Source organism: Herpailurus yagouaroundi, unplaced genomic scaffold (genome assembly GCF_014898765.1).
Source record: "Herpailurus yagouaroundi ecotype Mexico unplaced genomic scaffold, PumYag 198, whole genome shotgun sequence".
NCBI classification, from domain to species: Eukaryota; Metazoa; Chordata; class Mammalia; order Carnivora; family Felidae; genus Herpailurus; species Herpailurus yagouaroundi.
Window position 1 is genome coordinate 8,935,266 of NW_024412429.1, and position 22,866 is coordinate 8,958,131.

The following is a 22,866-nucleotide window of genomic DNA, read 5'->3' on the forward strand; positions in this document are numbered from 1 at the left end:
TGCAAATCTTCCCAACAGCCCTCTTCCTCAGCATGTTTCCTTGTTCTTTGGTGTGAACTTTTAGATGTGTCCAATGTTGCTGTGTATATTTGGAGCGTTTCTGCGGGAAGACCGACTTCAAACAGAATTCCCATTTTGAATACAGCGTTCAAGTTCAAGTTCATTGGGCTTATCACGGTCAACAAGGCTGTGCAAAAGACCGGGCATGCAAAATGATCCCTGAAATGAAGCGCCTTCACTCTGCATCAGCTTAAAAAGACATGTTTTACAGCCTACATTGCGATTCATCTCAACCTAAGGGAAAGAGGATGAGTTTGCTTCCTCGGAGCCTGACACAAATGCAGGATGACCTCTCGCGAAGCAGCCTGAGCAGGGACTGAGCGGAAAAGATGATGACTCTGCAGCTCCCCTGAGACCAGACCGAAGAGTCCTTGCTTCAGGGGGAATGGGCCCCTCTCAGCAGGCAGACACTCCAGGGGCAGAGGACAGTCCTGACTGGGTGTCCCGCAGCAGGGGAAATGACACAGCCCTACCCAGCGGACAGCAGCCCTACCCTGCAGCCACCAGAGCCCCGCTGCTCAAGGATCAGCATTTTCCAAAGGGAGCGCTGATCAAGAAAGTGTTCAGCTGGCAAATGTGCTCAGGACACTACTCTTCTTGGAAACTCACAATGAGGCTATTCAGTGATCTGAACAATCCAACCATAAGAGATCATTAACCTAGTTTAAATCACATAGCTAATCACAGAACCTTTTCATTACAAAAATACAGCAGGTGCGGATCTACGACGATCCAGTAATAGCCACTTGGGGAAACGCTAGTCCACACTCGTCATGTTCCATGTTTTAGCTACATTTTTGACTTGGGTTGTGATAGGGTTGCCAGGCAAATCATTATTCATATTAAGTATGTCCCATGCCGTACGTTTCTTTGCTAAATCTGGCAGCCCCAGTTGAGACACGGTGTCCTGAGCAAACCCCGTGGGACTAGAGATGCCTCTACTCACCATTCCACGGTGACCTACTTACCCCTCCCTGCAGCCTCTGTGACTCTACTCTCAAACGCAGCATGCTAGTTACGTGGGCCACCGTTACAACGAAGGCCGTTACCTTCTTCGGGGTGGCACTCTGGGACCCCGCTGGAGCCCATTATGAGGTTGCCATCTTCATCGTGCCGCTCCAGGGTCCCAGGGGGACAGGTGGGAACAGGGGTGGTGGGTTCAGGGGTGGTGGTTGTCTGCGTAGTGGTTCGAATCGTGGTCGTTGGACGTGTGGTGGTGGTTGTGCGGCGGGTGGTGGTGGTCGTGGGTCTTGGGGTTGTCGTGGTGGGTGGTGTGGTTGTGGCGGGGGCACGGGTGGTTGTTTTCACAACCTCCAAGCCCACCAGGGGCTTCCCTCCAAGACTCAGAATGGGTTTATCCTGGGCACTGGCCAGAGGTTTGCCATGCCGCCCCTGCCCGAAGAGGGGAAGGCCATCAGGGCTCACCACAGGCGTCCCTCCCAGATCTGAAACAAAACCGAACCAAAGCCGTGCAACAAGATGAAATAATCCAGAGGAAGTAAAAAATAAACGCAGAGTGTCTTCTCAAACTTACGTATTTGTGTATTTTAAGCAGTAAAAAGCAAAGGAAGGAATAAAAGAATGTTAACAGAGGTAGCAATGTCTGCCGTTATCCAGAGATTTCTGGGCTTATTATATTGCCCATTACTCTGTATTACCTTATTAAATATGTAAATACTTCATCGATATGTCCGATTACCTTGAAACGACTCTTAGTCTCTGGTAAGGAAAGTAATTCTTTCCTCCTCCGGATTCCTAAACCTCAGGAGGAAAAGTGTTACATTGTATCAGGGGTGGCAAACTCACTCTTCAAAGGGCCAGAGGAGAAAGAGGGCCAGATATTTTAAGCTTTATGTTGCAGCTACTCAACTCTGCCATGAAACTTTGGGGCACCTGGGTGGTTCAGTTGGTTAAGCATCTGACTCTTGATCTCGGCTCAGGTCATGATCTCAAGGTCCGTGAGTTTGAGCCCCGCATCAGGCTTTGTGAATCCCTACTTGGGATTCTCTCTCTCTCTCTCTCTCTCTCTCTCTCTCTCTGTCCCTCCTCCACTTGTGAGCACTCACTCGCTCTCTCTCTCTCTCTCAAAATAAATAAACTTTAAAAAAAAAGCATGGAGAGTACACAAAGGAGTGTTTCTGTACATTTCGAATAATTTTCACTTCACAAATATTATTCTTTGATTTTTTTCCCAATCGTTTAAAAGTGCAAAAACGCGTTTGACCTCACAGGCATTACAAGAGCAGGCAGCAGGCAGGGCTTGGTCTTCGTGCCATGGTTTGCTGCCTCCTGTGGCTCTAGGCTCTGCCCTATTTCAAGAACAAAGTCGAGCACCACCTTTTTCTGGAGGCTGGGATCTGAAGCAAGGGTATAACTACACTTGTGTCAGGGGAAAAGCTACGTTCTGCCCCTGTGGGGCACTCCTTTCCACATGGCTAAACGTAACTGGACCAAGGGCCCCCATCACAAATGGGGAGGGGGCTGTTATTCTACAGCGAATTCAGAACATTTTTGTGGCCGAAAAACCACTGTCACTTACCCACAATGGTGCGACCATCTCCTCCCAGTTTAATCCGAAGAGGAGTTCCTTGTGAATCTTGGAGGTACCTTCCCTCTTCATTTAATACCAACCCACGGTCAAGATCCACGACCTAAACCCATGACACAGATTAAAGAATATACTGAGCATTAATCCAACTACACAAACATATGCATGAAGCCTCCACAGGAGACCATAATGTGAGTAGGAAACATTATTTTTGTCCACATCATTTGCAAGGTTTAAGAATGAAGTGTAAATGTCACATTATTGTTTACCCATAGAATATGTAAATTGTTTTAAGTTTCTCAAATACGCAAAACATGTGCAAAATGCTGCTACCATTTAGTATGCTGTGTGTAATGCTGAAAAGCAGGAAACAACTTAAGTGTTCATCAGTGGAAGGAAGGGGTTAAATACATTATGGCCCATCCATACAGTGGAATGCTAGCAGCCCATGATACAGATTTGGCAATTCTACATATATTGACATCAACTGCTATAGACTCAGATTACAGGACTGCCTATTTTGCAGAAATAAAAATATATCCATGTGTATATATAAGCTTAAAACTGCAGGGAAAAATACTCTGGATGGACATACCCCAAACTGTTAGTAATGGTTTTCTCTGAGGCGTAGTTTGGGGTATTTATTAGCCTAAAATATATCTGTTTCATAGATTTCTGAGTTGTTTTAACTTCCAGTCATGACCATGTATTGCTAGTGTATTAAAAATAGGAAATGTTTCTGTCAGGCTGTTAATGTTAAACATCGGAGTTGCTATAACAAATTAATTTGTAATTAAATTGCCTAATATAGAATGCATGCAAAAACTTCATATTCTAAGGAATCATAAAATTGGGGCGAGGGGAAGCTATTACCATCTCTGTTAAGAAACAAGCTCATGCTATATACACTGGTGGATCTCCAAGTGTGGCCTGGACCGGCAGCCTCAGCGTCAGCTGGGAAACTGTCCCCTATGCTAATTACCTAGCCCTACCCCAGACCTTAACTGACAAGTCCCATGATGTCTGAGAACCATGACTGCACAGCAGGCCACGGGAGGAAGCCACTTTGTTGGGTGCTGTCTTGGTAATTAAAACTCATTTGTATAAACCCTACTTTTGAACTCGACTCCATACCGTTTCTATGCAAAATTGTTTACAATGAAGGGTGCTCAGTCAGTTAAGCATCCAGCTCTTGATTTCAGCTCAGGTCATGATCTCAACGTTTGTGAGTCTGAGTCCCACGTCAGGCTCTGCGCTGACAGTCTGGAGCCTGCTTGGGATTCTCTGTCTCTCTCTGTCTGTCTGTCTCTCTCTGCCTCTCCCCTGTTCATTCTCTCCCTCCCTCCCTCCCTCTCTCTCTATCTCAAAATAAATAAATAAACTTAAAAAAAAAGTTTTGCAAAAATCATTTACGATGACATTTTGCTTTAATATACATTCTTCCTTTATAAATTCCTGTTCCTTTGAGAAATGATTAAATGTATCTTTTACCTGTGACTAAAACTTTTATGAGTCTCTCAATATGTTTTCTTACATCTCACTGTCATAAAGGGGAAGTTTTGACCAGGAATTCCCAGTCAAACTATGAATAATTGCATAATGAATAATGAAAAATGAAAAATATTTTAAATCCTGGGACTTTGTAAAGTGTTCTCCCCATTATCCTCTAACCTGCCAAGAAATCCCTAGCATTTATCTTAACCTCAGGAAGTGAAAGTCATTAAAGCTTAAGCATATATAAAATACTAATAATTATTTTTTATTTCAGTCAAACAACAATTATTGGAAAATTCAAAAGGTGATCTGTTAAAAATTGCCTGTTTGATTCAGTATGTTTTGATTTGTTCACTTGTTTTTACCCTGCTTTTGTTTGCAAAGGATTTGAGACAATTTACAGGGAAAACATGTGTATACTAGTTAATTAAGTAATAAGAAAAACAATAAAAATAAAGCTATCAGAGGTGAAGCAGAAGAAGCCCATTTGAGAGGCTAAGCACTAGCGTGCAGTTGGAACATACGTCTGTGTGATTTTCCTAACCCGTCAAAGCAAACAGGAAATAAAGGCCCCTTTTACTTTATTGGCAATGCGAAGAAAGCACACTAGTGATTCAGGGGAATGAAGATCTTTCTGAGCACTGGAAGAAACAACACGCATGTATACTGACATTGAGTGGTTACAACTAGAGAAGAAAAACGAAAGACCATTTCGTTTATTGTTGCAAAATGCCCACCATTTTCTCCTCCCAACAGCATGAAAATAACTGGTATGTGTAAAGAAGTTTACCCTACCCACTTTGTTCCTTGAGGGCCATTGATAATTCTTTGTCCACTTGGCTTTCCATTACTACCAGGAAGTACTTTTGCTTCTACATTTGGTCTGCCATTATAACCTACATGGCACGGAAGAAAGAAAGAATGAAAGAAAAAACACAGCAAAAACAAAAAAAAAATCTGGTAAATTCAACACTCCTGTCAAGTTGGTTTCATACCAAACTCTAAGTAGTAACATATCATTTCTAAAAGAAATACTAAACAGGATTTTAAACCAATAGCTTATACATATTAGATGCCAGTCTTAAATTGTGACTTCCAAATACCCAGTATGAATGTCTATTAAAAGTACAGTAAAGTCACAGTTTTCTGACAATATTGGGGAAAGGTGACAGTCCAGAGTAAGTAAATTTTCTAGATAAAGCTTAAGACAGTAATGGCTATAGCATTATTTTAGCCAGTCGGAAGACAGAGGGAGAGTTGGAAGGATGGAGAACACTACCTCTAAAATAGACTAGATGCTGTCCTGTTCTTCTCAGATTATACTAAACCCAACAACTATTTCTAGCTGAATCAGGTCCAATCATCAGTCGCCAAGTGTGAACGCTCGGGGCTGACTCGAAGCTTGCTCACGTCTTTGGCGCTGCTTGAGAAGTGTTAGCGCAGAGAGAAAACAGAAGGTTCAGTTAGGGACCCCTTCCGTTGCTCTCTTGTCTGCTCCTAGCACCTGCCCTTCCTCTTCATCTCTGGGCATTTCTGATCAGCTACAGTTAGTGCAAGGTCCGCGCTGGGAGCGCTGTGGCCCAGCCCCACCCACAGCACCAAGTGCTTGGGCTTTCTGACAACTATTTGCAGGTCAGAGACTTATTTTTCTTGCTCAAATAGTTAATGAAAATTAAATATTTATGGAAATTCTGCTATCCACCAGGGAATGTGGATTTCACATCTATTATCAAGGTCTTAGAATTGCTTAAAATAGTCCATTTTAATAGAAAACTGACCTTTCCATGGTGCATTGTTCTATGTCTTTACAGTGGGCCAAACTAACAATACATAGTACAGACTAACAAACACTAATACATTCTTTCAAGAATCGTCCATCATGCCCAAATTCCAAGCAAGGATTCTGCCCTGGGGTCCACGCAGACTCTAATTCATAGCTGTCTACATTCTGCCCTCAATGTAAGTCACACATCTGCCTGTTAACTCCTCTGTGTGACAATCATCCTTAACATGCATTTTTTTTTTCCTGGAAGTTTTAAACAACATTCACTAACTGCCAAGTCGAAGCGACACATCTGAGTCTGTCCCAGGGTGTGTTAAGTTGAGAATCAACAAGAACGAGGTCAAGCCTACACAGGTACCCAATTCCTTACTGTGGATTCTTTAAATCTACCCTGGCAGGTGAAGGACTAAAAATAACCTACAACACAGGAACCCGAGTCTGGCATCACGACCGTGACACATTTTCACGGATTAAGAGCATATGTTCAGGAATTCAAAGAGGCAGCATGTGACAGAGGAACGGCAGGGGCGGGGTTGGGGGGTGGGGGGGAATCCACGTCTGGGATGGGAAGCTGTCTGACCTCGGGCAAACCACTCAGATCCCGGAGCCCTAGCTTCCTCATCCGAAAACCAGGAGAAACAAGGCAAGAAGCAAGGTTAAGAGGATGAAATCACGTTCCGTCTGCAAAGCCCTTCGCACAGTGCGGGGACACAGTGGACACTCAATAAGGTAAAATGAAAGCCTCTCAAAATTGCTAGGAACGCTACTGAGAGCCACAATGAGAATGTTAAGTTAAAAGCACATTACCTGGCCTGGTGGGGGACCTCACAGGCTGGCGGGCCAGAGGGTTCCGGAACCTGGAGTTCATCATGCGCTGGCGCAAGGAGAGCATGGGGGTGGTGGCAGTATAGGCCGGAGGGGCGCGGGTGGTGAACCGCACCCGGGCGGCGGGGCCTGCGGTGGCTGGGCTGCGGTGGGGGGGTCGGGGCGGGAGGTGTGGGGCTCTCGGGGGGCTGCCTGGAGGGGGAGGCCGCTGCACTGGAGTGTCGTTCTCGTCCTGGGGGGAGCTCACCCTGGGAGGCGCGGGCACAACGAGCGGCTCAGTCTTGTCCTTAGCGCTGTTCCCATCTGCGTATTTGCCGCCCCTGGGGCTGGAGGAGGAGGGCCACTTTAGAACAGAGGAAGACAGAGGGTCCTTGTCCTTTGCTCCTTTAAAAAACATGGCGTCTTCGTCGTCCTCCTCTGCCGAGACGGACTGCTGAGATTTAGACGGCAGGGGCTGGCGTTTGGACGGGGAGGCTGGGTCCTTCTTCCCCACAGCCTGGGGCCCCGACCGGCCCGGGCCCCTGGGGCGGGCGAGGGGGTGGGGGCGGGGGCTGCCGGGCCTCGGCGGGGAGACCGGGGGTCTGCGGAGGTGACTGTCGCCCGCGCCTCCTGCCTGAGCCTCCAGCTGGCTGTGCTTGGGAAGGGACGCGGTGGCCTCCCTGGCCCGGGCCGCTGCTTCTGCGCCGTCGTGGGGGGTTCCGCCAGATCGGCCCTCGGAATCCTCGTTGCGATTGTGGGGAGACGTGGGGAGCACCCCTCGGGAGTTGGCCGTGTGAGGGGACTGACTGCCTCTGGCCGCGTAGGGGTCCGAGAAAGAGGCGCTTTCCTGCGCCGCGGGGTGGGGACGCTCGGGCTGGGGGTTGGCCGGCAGACGCCCCATCTCCTTGTTCTGGGGACCACGGGGCTGTGGCTGCGCCACGGAGACCTCGGAGGAAGGCACGCTGGCCCCGGGGTGGTGCTGTGACCGCCGAGCGGGGGCCAGTTGCGCTTTGGGGTAGCCCCGCTCCACAGCCACTTCTGTGCTCTGCTGAACATCCTGCGCCTTGGGGGGCAGGGCTTTGCCCTGAGGATGGGCACCTGCCACAGTGCCCGCGGACTTGGGGTTCTCCGCCAGGGGCTCCTTCCGCTGAGCGCTCACCCCTCTCTGCGGGCTGCTTCTGAGGTGATCCACACCCAGGGAGGAAGGCTGCCTGGAGGAGGCGGAGGGGGAGGAGAACACGTGGTCCTGTACCACGGTGGCGGGAAGTGGCTTCTCGTCCTCTGCTTCACTCTCCGCGCCGTCTCTGTGGGTACTCGAGCCGTGCGTATGGTCAGCAGCTGACTGAGAATTCACCCTCGAGTGAACTCGGGGGGACACGGTGGACGGTGGGGAGCTGGAGGGATGCAGCCGGAGTCCTCGGCCGCTGCCAAACCGGCTGGGATATCTCGTGTGGGCAGCAAAGGGCTTGTTTCTGAACAAACTGAAATGCCCAGAGACAGGCGGACCCGCTGGCAGCCGGGCCCGGGACGTGGGAGCCGTGGCCTCAGCCTGCCTGCCTTTATCTTCTGTATCATTGTCACCAGCACCATCAGAGGCATCTCCTCCTTCAGAGGCCTGTGTCCTTGAGGAGACACCAGAAGACGAGGACGACTTGGACTGTGATGGCGCACTGGACTTGGTAGCTGGGGTGTCGTGCCCAGCCTTCCAGCCCCTGGACAGTGGAGCTCCGGGGTGTGGTTCAGGGGGCAAAACCCGAGATGACCCTCCCTGGGGAGGAGAAAGTTTGGAGGGTGGGACTGAAGCATCTGAATTTTCCTCCCTATCCCCCAAATGGGGTGCCCTCCGAGCCGGCAAGGCTGGTTTTGTGCCGTGGTGCGCAGGGCTCCTGTCCCGCAGGGCGCTGGAGGGGGCCTGGCGGCTGGGCCACAAGGCTGGCCGAGCGTGGGTGGGGCTCTTGGGAGGCGGCCGCTGGGAAGCGGTGTCCTTGGGGGCCGGGGAGCCTGCGGCTGGCTCTTCCTCCTCTTGGCCCACCGAGTCATTGTCAGCAGAGCTGGAGGGCAGGTTGGGGAAGGGCCCCCCTGAAGGGCGGTGAGGGCTGCCCTCAGTGGGCGTGTGGGGTGCAGACGAGGCTGGCGCGGAAGGGGAGGCCCCTGGACGAGGGTAGGGAGCCCTGTCTACACTTTCCTTTCGGGGCAGCGCTAGTGTGTGAGCTCTGGCTGGAGTCCTTCCAGGAGCAAGGGCTGGGGGGACAGATCTACTTGGTGGCCTCTGCTGTGGCTTCTGGTCTTGAGTCTCCGAGGACGCGGTTGGTGGGTCTCCCCGAGAATCCAGCTCCTCCTTGCCGGTGATTTCTGTCGACTGAAGATCTAAAACTGCAGTCTTCTTGGAGTGAACCTGGGGTTTCCTGGGCACCCCACCGTTAGCCAATATTTTGTTCTTCAAGTCAAGAAGAGGACTCTTGACATTTCTGCCTCGGGGAGAAACAGGCAAATGAGTGTGTTTTGAGGAAGTGGGGGCTTTGGGAGACACCTCCGGCTTTTCAGGCTTCCAGTTATCCTCTGCGTGGGTTTTCTGCACATCGGACACGCCAGAGCCAGCTGTAATAGTTTTCAAAGATTTTGCCGTCAAAAAAGATTTGAAAGCCGTGCCACATGCGGTGAGCATTTAACATGACCGTGTGAAGGCATTTATAATTAGTCATTATAATTTCGCATTCTTTAGACATTGGACACATTTTCCACATTATGGCAATCTCTCCTAAACACCTCTTTTGTTTTAAGTAAAGATATAGTAGTCCTAGCAAATTGTATTACATTTGTAGAAATTGAGTCAAGTTATGTCACAGCTTATTACTGCAGGCATTTTGAAAGGAGTACTTGTAAGTAATCCTTGATCTTGGCAATGCAAGATCTTATGTAGGATTTTCTTAACATAACTGTCAGGATAGTACAGATGTATTACAGCCATTCTTAGCGATGTAGGCAAGAAATACACATAAGCTTGGTACAAAATGTTGAATGATCTACACTCAAGACCAAATGGGGATGTGCTGTGTGTGATGTGCAGGTGAAGGGTGAGCAACAAATTTGTAATTTTTGAGACATTACAAAGTGTTCCCTATTCCCCGCCCCTAACATGCGGGTACTTGCTTCCTCCTTCTTACTTAAAATCCCTTTAATAATAGATATGTTTGCAATCTCAAAATAAGGCCTAAACTAAAAAGGCTCCTCGTGTAGGCAAAACATTTTATGACACGTACCCTACAATTTACCCTTTCTTGAGAGCAGGGTTGAATGTAGGAAGGGATGCGGGGAGAGAAGGAGACTGTATATGGCAATGGAGGACCCGGAGGGAGCAAACCTCATCCATTTCACTTTTTCCAGCACAGAATGGTTGAATATTATAGTATACACTGTGAAGCCATCCTCACATCACAGTGAAGGAGACAGCTACCGATATCGGGTGTCAATACGGGGAAACAGAAAAGAAAATACAGTCCAAAAATGCCTCACTCCAATTTTGGATTTTATTAATTTTCAGAGTGGTCAGACACACAAGGTACTTAAAATTCTTCCCACTAAAGCTGCACTCCAAAATAATGGAACATAAACTAAAAATTTTCAGTGCTATTTAGAAATTGAGGAGAGCTAACACATAAAAATGTCACATCACACCTGCAAAAATGTTCTTCCCGTGTCATCAAAAAGCCCTAAATTATACAGTGATATGAGGTTAATCACATAATTAATACGTTCGTGTTACTGTAATATTGTAATAGCAATTCATGTTACTAGCAATCAATAATATTTTAGTCTCCGGGGAGACTAATTTCTAAAGGAACAACAAAGATATTTTAGAAATCAATAGGCAAATTTAGCCCCCCAAATCATCAACAGAGCAGCACTAAACCCAAGGGCATGATTCAAAGTAACACACCACAGTTAGCAGTAATGAAGAGAGAGAGAGGCACAGACACACAGTGCTTACTTGTTGGCATAGCGACAATGAAGGCTTTGGAGTGAGGCCCCAGTCCTCTCCTGTTTGCGGCCCGGATTTTGAAAAGATAGCGTTCCCCAGGCTGCAGACCATCCACTAGGGCAGAAGTAGTCTCTCCAGGATAGGTGAGGGACTTTGCTCCAAATGGTTTGAGAGCCGGGGCGTATGAAAGAATGTATTCTGAAATGATTTGGCAGACGGTTGGAAGGAGGAAACTGAAAACAGTCCTGTGTCCAGCAGACAGACTGTATGGGCAGGATGAATTAGAACGTGCATTACTAAAATTAATACTCCAGCAATGCACGCCGAGTCAGCAGCTGGAGCATAAAGACAGTGGAAGGTGAACTAGCGTTCATTCGGGCTACCAGACAGGGTCATGGAGGGTTTAGCAGGCAATTTTCCATTTTTAGCAAATTAAACACATGGAACCCAGGAGGCCAATCTTCACACAACTTACCCAAACTATTTACGCTGCGTTGGGACTTTTTCTTCATTGTGCTTTTTGCTAACTTACTATGTCACATTAATATACCCTGAGTAGAAGCAGCCATGGGAGAAATGACAACTGTAGGAACTGAGTCTCAATTGCTGCCACCTTCAACAGCCTCAGTGTGTTCGTTTGAGCTATTTTTATTTGCGTCTTAGGCCAGATAAGTTCTATACTTGGAGCAGAATTTCACCTTTGTAGGAATTACAGTCTCAACTCAATATAAGGGCATTTCACAGTATTTAATACTATGGGGAAAAGTTGCTAGTTCATAGATTTATGTGATGTCTAATGTTTCCATCTTGAATCAGTGATATTTATAGACACGTACAGATGTGTAATGTCCTTAAACCTTGAAAATCAGAGCAAATTCAGTCCAAGGAACTAATATATCTCTATGCTTATGTGGAAATACTATAACGTAAAGAAGCCATGTTTTAAAGCAGAATTTCCACCCTCAACTAAAAACTGTCAGGTCTGTTTTCCTCCCGGTGAACTCATCACCTTAATGGGAGGATGCACTAACCCCAAAAAATAATTGGGATCACAGAAAAGCTAAGCGACTGTCATACTATCTACATCCTACATAGAGGAGCACAGAAGACCTTTTCTTTTCCCTGAGATCTAATCTTTAAAAAGTATGTTAATTAAAAAACTTCAACTGAAAATGCTTTTGCAGCATTTGTCCAGAAAAAAAAAAAAACAACAACAACAAAACACCCAAACATTCTGTTCTCTTTGAAAATGAGCAAACTAGTCATTTGTGGTGGTCACAAGTAAGAACTAAAAGAACCCACTGCTATAAAATATTGTCATACGGATTTTTTTTATGAATTCAATTCATCTGGAAAAAATGTAACCATGTCGAAGTATATTCTTCTATTATGTCTTCTATTTCTCATACATATAAATTCCCCAGTGTAATTATGAATTTTCAGTCCCACCACCACACCTTTATTAAAACCACCTAACAGGGTTAAGATACATGAGTTCTTTTGGACACAAAAACTCGGTAGCTATTATTATTTCTGAAAACATTTCATTGACTACGAGGGAGCTTCATTTGCCAAAGAGCTATAAATATAAACTAAGATGTGGGAGAGGGAAAGAAAACAAATCAGTAGCATGGTAATAAAGTCATGAAAAGAGGAACAACTGACTTTTTTTTTATAACTAACAAAAGTAGTCAGCCAAAAAACGTATTTACACAATTTTCACAATCCTTTTCAGCATCACAACAGTAATACAGCCAAAGCTCAAACTGTCATAAAAAGGATGATTAAAAGGGCCAACTTTCTTCTCTTCATTTGCTTCTGATTTATTCCACTGGAAAAAAAAAATTAGCAAGAACAGTATAATATATTCTTTAAAAACTGCAAAGTGAGAAAGCAGTAAGTTTAGAAACTACTGCCCCACATCTACCTTCCTTAACTTCTATTTGTCCCACGGACAACCTTACAGGTCCGCAAAGACAACTTACAGTTGTATACAAGAGAACTTTTCAGTTTTTTAATTAAGAAATCCTCAAAGGAGATTAGCAATAACGTCTCTATTTCTTTAAGCTTACACAAACTTGTCAGAGTATTCTGGACATAGACTTAAGTTGTCTTCTAAAATCAAATAACAATAAAACGTACCCTTAGGGTGCATTTATATAGGCACTGTCAGGGGGGAATCTCCATATTGCCTTTTAAAATATCTCCAAACAGGGGCGCCTGGGTGGCGCAGTCAGTTAAGCGTCCGACTTCAGTCAGGTCACGATCTCGCGGTCCGTGAGTTCGAGCCCCGCGTCGGGCTCTGGGCTGATGGCTCAGAGCCTGGAGCCTGTTTCCGATTCTGTGTCTCCCTCTCTCTCTGCCCCTCCCCCGTTCATGCTCTGTCTCTCTCTGTCCCAAATAAATAAATAAACGTTGAAAAAAAAATTAAAAAAAAAAAATCTCCAAACAGACTTCCGAAAGGTTCTTAAATATTTTTACATTAAAAAGAAGTGATTTATGGGATGCCTGGGTGGCTCAGTCTGTTAAGCTTTGGACTCTTAATTCCAGCTCAAGTCATGATCTCTAGGTTTGTGAGTTTGAGCCCTACATTGGGCTCTGCACTGACAGTGTGGAACCTGCCTCGGATTCTCTCTCTCTCCCTCACTCTCTGTCCCTATCCCGCTCGTGCTCTCTCTCTCCAAATACATTTAAAAAAAAAAGAAAGAAAGAAAGAAAAAAGAAATGATTTGTGCTTTCTTTAACATTGTCAACAATTTTTAAATTTAACTAGTTGTGAATATTTTATTCTATTTTCTTTTCATCTTCTGTGTTTTTTTCTAAGGTCATAGTTTATTTTTCCTCAACCAAAAAAATAATAATAATAATTAAAAAGGCTGAAAAATAGGAAAAAATCCATTTTTTAATTTTATTTCATTACTTGATTTTCAAACCCATTAAGTATTTATGGTCTCATTCAAGACATTTGTGGTCCCACAGGGTTCCAACTCACTTCTACGTTCCATGATCTTCCTGGTACAATGAAAAGACCCCTAGCTTGAAACACAAGGTGTGGCTTATATGGATAAAGGTTAGGCTGTCACACCCACACAATCAAAAACATCCCTCCTGATAGCAGCACCAAATTCCCTGTGGATAGAGATGGAAAGTCATCTTCACGACTACCTGGACCTTCCTGACAATGAAAACCCTGCATGAAATACCCTTGTCCATTGGGTTAGCGCCCCATAAGCGTACGCTGTTCCCTATTGCTTTTCCAGTCACCGATCCTACTATTATTAGAACTGGTGTTCATCAGAGTCAACGGACACATCTCTATTTGGAGTACTTTGCTGCGGTGGGCACCTTATACCTTAAATAATGAGGTGCCTACCTTTCACTTTCCCTTCGGTCTCAGGCAGTGCATCCCAAGCGACAGTGACAGCTGTAGATTTGCCATTGACTGGCCAGACGTTCAAGTTTTCAGGAGCTGTTGTAGGAGCTACAAAAGAACAAGGACCCAAGGTTTAAAAATGCCCTTATGGATATTCAACAAGTGTATGACATGTGGTCCTACATACAGATTTTTCACTGAAGCAATACTGTGTTAATTTTTATTATACACGAGAGAAAAATCTACACTCTCATTACTCTTAGTGTAATATAGTGATTTATGTCAGTGCTACCAACTTACGTAGTGAGTTTAGACTTATCTAGGGAAATGCTTTTGGAATTTCAGAATTCCTCTCATTGCTGAATATTGAAATATAAAAAGAAGACTAAAATCCAGTTCAAACTTCTTTCTCATAAAGCTTTTAAAGACATAGTTTTAAAAAATAATTGATACAGAGCAAAATTTTCCCCCAGGATCAAACACAACCTCAGCCTTAGGAAGGAAGAGTCTCTCCTACCCTCTAGAGCCAGGCATTACCCTGGGGCATTCACGCAGAAGTGGTGATTCCTAATTATTCTCTATCCTAGGATGTAATGTGCTCCACATGTCAGACTAACATGCTAATGAAAATGGCCAGTGAAGGATAAAACACAGATCCAAGGGAACAGTTCCTGAACTTCTTTGCATTCACACATAGAAACACTTCCAAGATTTCGGAGTAAGGTTACTTTAAAAACTGCCTCTGCTGGGGCGTCTGGGTGGCTCAGTCGGTTAAGCATCCAAATTTGGCTCAGGTCATGATTTCATGGCTCGTGGGTTCCAGCCCTGCGTCGGGCTCTGTGCTGACAGCTCAGAGCCTAGAGCCTGTGTTGGACTCTGTGTCTCCCTCTCTCTCTGCCCCTCCCCTGTTTGTGCGCTCTCTTGCTCTCTCTCTCTCTCTCTCTCTCTCACTCTCTCTCTCTGTTTTAAATACAGACCAGATTCTGGTGTTCTCTGGAAGACAGATGTACTCCATTTGCCGTCTCTTTCACCCTGTGAAATACGGACTGCGAATTCATACATGGTGTCTGGAATCAGGTTCTCAACCAACACGCGTCTGTTCGAGGTCTGCTTGTGATCCCACCTTGCTGATTCCCCCTTTTCTCGATAGCGCACGGTGTACTGTCTGTAAGAAAACACAAGGCAGCCACGCGCCCAGCTGACCAATTCCCTGCAACTGAACGCTAGATTCATTGCTATTTTTCCTTCCCCATAAGTAATGACTTCTGGAGGTAAGCAGAGAAATCAAAGAGGAGAAAAATCTGAAGTTTTGACTATGTTATTAAGTCAGAGAATTTACTCTTAAGTTCCAGGGAAAGGTGTGTAAAGTAGGCCAGGAAAGATGGAGATTAGTGTCTTACAGATCAAAAGATCGAGCAGAGATTCAGAAGGGAAGAGACAGAAGGGGGACAGCTTTGACCAGGCAAGTGCCTTATGAGGGATGTGTGAGTGTGAATGTGAATGTGTTTGTGTGTGTGTGTGTGTGTGTGTGTGTGTGTGTGTGTGTGTGGTGTGGTGTGGAAAGGGCAATATTAAGAACTGGAACAGGGGCACCTGGGTGGCTCAGTCAGTTGAGCATCTGACTTCGGCTCGGGTCATGATGTTGTGGCTCATGGGTTCGAGCCCCGTGTCGGGCTCTGTGCTGACAGCTCAGAGACTGGAGCCTGATTCGGGTTCTGTGTCTCCCTCTCTCTCTGCCCCTCCCCCATTCATGCTCTGTCTCTGTCTCAAAAATAAATAAACGTTAAAAAAATTTTTTTTTTTTAAAACTGGAACAGCCCAAGGTATCTTGGTTCTCCAGAAAAGAGGGACAAGAAGATCCATTTCATGCCAAAGCAGTTATCTATAGTTTCAGGAGGAAAGACAACGTGTGGTTTTGAGTAGACTTATCATTATGAGAAGGAGCAAAACTGTGTAATAAACACAGCAGGATAGAGGAGCTTATAAAAGGAGCTCTACTGTGTGATTATCACAGAGAGAGATGGTGTGGGCAAACAGGGTGTAACAATGTCAGGCAGAAGGCATCCTCAACATTCTGAGAGTTGCAAATGCCACTTAGTGTCTTCCTTTTCCAAGAAATTTTCTTTGCAGCCACTTTGTGGTAGAAAGCATGTGAAACATTAAAAAGGGGCCATTCATTATATTTAATAATGAAGACTTCAGTTTCAGACACAGCCCACCAATTAATATAAGAGTCCTGCTAAGAAAACTGAAGCCCTCTTTTGTTTTCATCAAGATGTTAGAAATCAAAGTCCAGTGGTAATCAGGAACACTTTGTGTTGGGAGAGGCCAAATGGCTAGGGAGAGAATCACTAGACCCTTCTGAGGTCCTTCAAAAGAAGCAGATTTCTTTCTTTCTTTCTTTCTTTCTTTCTTTCTTTCTTTCTTTCTTTCACTAACAGTGACAGAAACTATATCTAATACAAATAATGGTGCGTGTATATATGTGTATATATATATATATACATATATATACACATATATACACACACACATATATTATATGTATATAATCTCAGCATTCGATTCCATTCATTTTTTTTAAAGGACATTCACTCTTCCTGGTCGTAGATAGGTTCAAAAATTAATACATAGTGCCCTGGTGGCTACCAAATCTTTGGCTTTCTCTTGGTAATATTAATTATTCAGTCATTTAACACATAAAATTTTGATGGCTATATTAATCTACCAGTAACATGAAATGCTGTTCACCAGTGGCTTTTTTTAACATAGAAATTATTTTAACCTTATGATTGGTTTTTCTTCTACTGCTATTGCAAATCAGTATAAAAATCTGAAGAGCATAACATCGTGGCTTAAGAGACAAAACAGTTGTCTTTTGCTGTACACAAATGAGCTGGACATAAAGAAATTCAGTGTCTGAAGAATGTCTAAAGAAGAACTACAGTGTGCAAGGCATTTGACAAATGTCCACCTCTCTGTGTAAAAATCCTTGCTCCTGCCAACCTTTCCTGGATAATGGGAGGGACGGGAAGACTCCTTCTAAGATGGGCCCACACCCTCTGCACAACTAGATCGTAAGGAGACAAAGCAAAACACAAATGGGGCAAAGGAAGAGATGGAATCGAGGGAATTTCCAGACACAAGATAAAACTCTGAGCAAGTGAGAGGCGAGGTCCTCCTGTGTGCATTACACACGAGGCCATGATAGCATCTGAGCTGTGGGAAGTGTGTGACCACACTCGAGACTAGCTGGACTGCCAGAGAATAGCTGACCATTCAGCTATGGGAAGAGGCCATCATCCATGTATGTCAGAAGATACAGTCATTCAAATAAACACAGGTCTTTTGAGCACCAGAAAAACCACATCTCTCATACCCAAAGGCAAAGAAATAAGGAAAAGTACCTTGATGCAACAACTTTCTTCTGTTTTTCCAACACAGGATCCACCCAGGCTACAAGCACAGATTGGGATGACATGACCCGGACGTTGATGTCTTCAGGCACATCCAGCTCATCCTCTTCTGGAATGACAACAGGACACCTTAGAGGCTGTCTCTACAACAGGCTCTGCCCCGAGTTCCTCTGGCCCCCCAGGGTTCATTAATCACGCTGTACAATTTTTAAATTGCTTATGCTTAATGTAGATAAACTAAAATCTCCACTCTTGTCCTTCTCACACACAGTCTAAGAAATGGGCAGTTCACTTGAAAAGCTGCCCAATCCAGCTGACATACAGCACAGTACAAAAGGGATGCTTTGCCCTGGTCCACGATTCTCCAAGCAACTCAGTGTTTTCTTAACACATACTGTAAGTTTCTGGGAAATCACACAGGAAGCAAAAGTTTGGGGGGAGAAAAGGTCAAGCCAGAGCACTTCCTTGGCGATCGTGGCATGAAACAAAATTCTGGCTCAAACAACTGTACAAATCACACTGGGTTCCATGTCCTCGCATTTTAGAAAATGTGGTTTCAAGACAGATAAAGAGTTACACTCAGACATAAAATAGATTTCAGTTTGCAGATTTCCAGTGGAATACATCATAGTCACGAAGCCTGTTCTTCGTGAAGTTCTGTTCAATCTCTACCATAAATGAAGATTAAGAGGTTTCAATTTTGCTTTTTAGTCTCTTGGAGGTTTTGTTTATTTTGTTTTTTCTTTTCACCTTTAAGGGATGGTATTTCAAAAGGATGTGGCTTATGCTACAAATAGGGGAAGGTGGAAATAATTAGCCTGTTAGAAAAGCGATGGAGACACTTCTTCTATAGCAACAAATAATGAAAAATAAAAGTGCCACATCGTGTATTTGAGGCTTCTGTTACACTGTGTAAACAATCATAATCATCACAGATATAAAATTATAATACATATATTATACATAGTATATTCTATTACTGTATTATACATAGTAATAGAATGTCTATTCCACAATATACTATTGTAATCACAAATTAATTGTGAATTCATGAAAATAATCATGCTATAGATTTGCCTCTTTAAGTTAAGGCACAGGATCCAGAATAGGTATGTGTAATTTCTTAGTATGTGAGTAATATTAAAAACCACCTGTGAATGGACATAGGAAAAAAGCCTCTGTTGGTAAATGACCAATGATCAGGCTATGAGAAAGCCTCTACTACCTTTTCTTCCTCTTCTCAATGCTATGTTTCGGTGATTTTAGCTGAAATGAGCATGAGTACAGATCTTGCACGCTGCCCCCTCCACACCTACTCCTACTCCTCTCTGTTCACAGTCTGACCCCAAGGGCCACTGATGTTGGATCAGACTGGATCCTTAAATGGAACAAATGATTGGCTGCCTCTATCACGGCAAATTTGCCACACAGAGAAGCCATTCAAAATACACGAAGAAATATGCTTCATTGGAAGAACTCTGTAGGCTCTGAGTATAAAAGAAACACACTTCTGTCTGAAATGTGGCCGAGCCAGCCCTGTTGTTTCCTTCACACTGAATGACACCCAGTTAATTTGTCACTTAGCCAGCATCATTTGGAAACAAGACCTCATTCACACAGACCATAACTTGAGCAGGTGCGTCCTTGGAAACATACCTGAAATCTTCCGTTTCGTTAGGGCAGCCCTGTAGACAGGCTGACTCTGCCCCTGTGAGTTCATGGACTGCAGGGAGACCACATACACCGACTCCGAGGCTGTGGACCAACCGGCAAGGGATGAGGCTCTGCACTTGGCTTTCCGGAATGCACACCCTCATTGTCTGCGTCTCCCACCCCTACCACCAATCTTGGCTTTCTGGGGGCATTCCAATTTCTTCTAGACAATTAAAGATGAGACCAAGAACTGTAAGAACTAGGCTCAAGAAGAACACTATTATGTTAGAAAATGTGGGAGTGACGGTTACCTATAATTCTTGAGAAGTAGGTTTCTATCTCACCAAAATTGAAGAAAGATGAGCAATGTTTAAAAAAGAAAAGAATAGTATATTTTACCCACAGAAATCCCTCAATTTCTTTTTTACCTCCAAAATAGAAAGAGGGGTCACTCTGTTTCTGTCATCGAAAAGAAGGAAGCAAGACAAAAACAGCGAGTGTATCTGATTAGCAGTCCAGAGAGCATGCTGGGCCCTTAGAAACCGACATCCTCAGAATTGAGTCTCCAAAGATTTATTAAGAGCAAATGTAAGAGTTTAAACATACCCTTTATTTCTGGATTGTTCTTTAAGTTAGGTCCCGCCACCCCACTCCCCTAATTGGACATTGGGCCCACTAGCATCCAACCGAATCTAAACTTGAAAACTTTATTTGGGAAAAAATACAATGATGAAATAAAACTTGTAACTCTCAAGCACCTTGGAACCATAGAGTCTGGGACCCAGATGAAGTCTTCATTCATTATCTTCCAATGTGACCTTCTTATTTTATAAATAAGGACATAAAGCCATGAAAAAAATTGGTTGACTTGCCCAAAGCCATGCCCCTAAGAAAGACTCAAAGTTGTCTCCAAATCCAGAGTTGTTAATGCCTAACTCCAGGCTCTTCCAACCAAGCTTCCTGTAGCAGCCTTGATCAGCTCAAGAGTAAAAATGAGGCAATTTGATATATTTCTAGTGCAGACAACAATCTTATCAGGTAATACCTAAGCAAATCAGCAGAAGGGACACTGAGATCCTAACAGAAACCTGTAACACTAGAGGTCTGCTTTCAGGGATTGCAAAGTTTCACAGCAAGGGGAGAACAAACGTTTTGTTTTTACAAACAATATGTCAGTTAAACATAAAAGGAGACCAGTGTTCAAAAACCTTACGTGGAGAAACCTACTTATGTAAACTAAACTGCTATAGACTAGTCACGTTTCAGGGAAAGGGGACAATGTTTGACAATCTGAGCACCCCCACTCTCCCTCTTCTCCTCTCTCTCTCTCTCTCTCTCTCTCTATATATATATATATATGTATATATACACACACACATATATATGTATATACAAATATATATATGTATATATACACACATATATACATATACATACATACTTACAGAGAGAGAGAGAGAGCAGGTAAAACTCATGCTGGGATGATAAATTATTATTGAGGCTAAGGCTCTGACATCTTACTCTACCATAGAATTTTGAAATATATGTTTTATAAAAGGGAAGAATCAAGTTTGTAACCCTCGCATTCATAGAGCATCAAACTAAGCTTCCAGAGAGAAGTCCCTTCAGGGGATCAATTTCTTGGTGCTATTGACAAAGGAAGCAGCCCAAGGTCAACAAAGAAAAATTGTGCCATCCAACCTCACAACCCGGGAACACGTATAAATAAACATAAAAAAATGTGACCCATCATTTATCAAGAGCCACCAAGAAATGAGTAACTTCCCACAATTGACGTTTTTACATATTTGCGATGTACTTCTTAAAGTTCCGAGACTGTTTTTAGTGCCCAGATTCTTGATTTGCAAGCTCTCCACACTAAACTTGGCCCAAGATTATCATGAAGGAAGAGTAAAGCGGGACAGCTCACGTGTCTGGGTCTGTCTCTGCCATGCTGGGCATGTCCCATCAGTTACTCCTTTAGTCCCGACAAAAGTTCCATGAGGAAGCTACTCTCACAGTCTCCTTTTCACAGATGAAGAACCAGGATCAGGGGGACAAGGTGACCCACCCAAGGTCATGGACTAGGTGGTCAGTCCAACACCCAAGTTTTACTCCTCTGGGTGAGGAGGGAGCAGGGCCCAGAGCCAAGCACCGGCTACGGAGCAACCAACTCGTTCTTCACAAAAGCAATGAAGCCTCACTGGTATCACAAAACACTCCATTCTGTGTCCGATTATTGATAGTCTGGAAATAAAATTTCCAAACTGATCCCACCATCACCAGCCCAGTGCCCCCTAGGACCCCAGGCACCCCCGCCCCTCCTCAGAGCCACAGAGCCTGACCTCAGGCATGTGACTCACCAGAAACGCAGGTGTCTGGACTTCAGACTTGTCTGTCCTCACTTCCTGAGGGAGCCCAAACTCATACGCTCCTTCATTACTCGCACGGGAGCTCTGGTGCTTGCTCTGTTCTCTCGCCTCCTTAGCCCGGGGCCACTGTGCCTCCCTGGAGGGGACTTGGCCCCTGAGCCCTGGGTGCCCACCACAGCACTTCCCACCTCCTGTGCCCGCACCTCTGCCTCCACTTGCACGACACTCTGTCCCTGCCAGGGACTGTTGGGGCCCCAGAACCCCACGGGTCCTGACACAGAGGATGCCCAGTAAGGTGTTTCGTAAATGGCTCAGAAGGCAGGATTTTTGCTGACGGGACCTCAGGCCCACCTTTCCACAAGTTTCCTTCATGTGTGGCCATGCTCTGCAGGCACCACGCTTTACATGGCATCTGGCTTATGAACAGAATTAGAATCCTAATTCTGGTAAAAATGAGAACACAGGCATCTCCTAACACAACAGGCCCGCTGCGACATCTCCCCGGGAATTCACGGCATCCTCCCAACCGTGCTGGAGCTAGCGTCCAGGGAGACCTCTTCTTCCTCACGGCAGCCTCTGGGATCATTCACGACGGCAAGTCCAACACATTTTTGTTTGGTGAAAATTCAAAAGCTAACACGGTGTAGCTGAGGCACAGGAGGTCCACACTGCTCATCAGGCTGAGGCCGGAGCCATCCTTGACCTCAGGTCCCACATTTGTTCAAGCTGAAGCAGCAAACAAATCCTTCTTCTGCCCTCAGGTGAGCCAGGGGTCATGACCGAGCAAATCAAGAGGCAGCAGAACCACTCAGATGAGACGCTTGTTCACACTGACCGACGTCTTACTGCGTGGTGTCTGTGAGAGGCTCAGCACAGTGAAAAGTGCCCACTTAAAAAAAAAGGCCCCCTGCAGTCTCAGGACGTAAAAACAGACTCCACTCTTCTGCTGATACTCTGGGTAGAATTTGGCCCGTGTCACCAAAACAGAGCCATTTTACCACAAGAAATGGCAAGAGGTAGGCTCTTCAAGAATGGACGACCAAAGAGTGATTGGGCCTCTAGCTCCAGGCCTCACTGCTCATACTGAAGCCTCACAAAGCACCCACGGCTCAGACTTGTCCATCTCCTTCTGTGACCCCGTGTGGTGGCCAGTGGCACGGGAGCAGAGGTCTGGAGTCTGTATTTCGAGATGGTTTGGATGCTATGCCTGACAGAACACCCACCAGGCTCTTCCAAGAGTCTTCAGCAGGTGGCTGAACAGAGAGCAGTGAGCAGGACGGTGACTTCAGGGCTATTGCAGAAGGGGAATCCAGCCTGGCCTTCCATCGGTGTCTCCACACGGATCAAATCTGCCCCGATCAGTGCCCGCCGTGCAGCCCAGGGG

General features: G+C 45.1%; 1 protein-coding gene across 1 annotated transcript in view; it reads right to left on the reverse strand.

Annotated features, from left to right (window-relative positions):
• The window catches only part of FNDC1 (fibronectin type III domain containing 1), a 107,601-nt gene that overhangs the window by 35,903 nt on the left and 48,832 nt on the right, over window positions 1–22,866 (reverse strand). The window contains exons 6-14 of the mRNA XM_040448737.1: window positions 19,114–19,212; window positions 17,449–17,566; window positions 15,019–15,206; window positions 14,042–14,149; window positions 10,678–10,866; window positions 6,693–9,287; window positions 4,898–4,998; window positions 2,600–2,711; window positions 1,110–1,505 (exon numbers count right to left, since the gene is read on the reverse strand). Of these exons, the coding sequence (XP_040304671.1) occupies window positions 1,110–1,505; window positions 2,600–2,711; window positions 4,898–4,998; window positions 6,693–9,287; window positions 10,678–10,866; window positions 14,042–14,149; window positions 15,019–15,206; window positions 17,449–17,566; window positions 19,114–19,212 (3,906 nt within the window). The remainder of the gene's footprint in view (window positions 1–1,109; window positions 1,506–2,599; window positions 2,712–4,897; window positions 4,999–6,692; window positions 9,288–10,677; window positions 10,867–14,041; window positions 14,150–15,018; window positions 15,207–17,448; window positions 17,567–19,113; window positions 19,213–22,866) is intronic.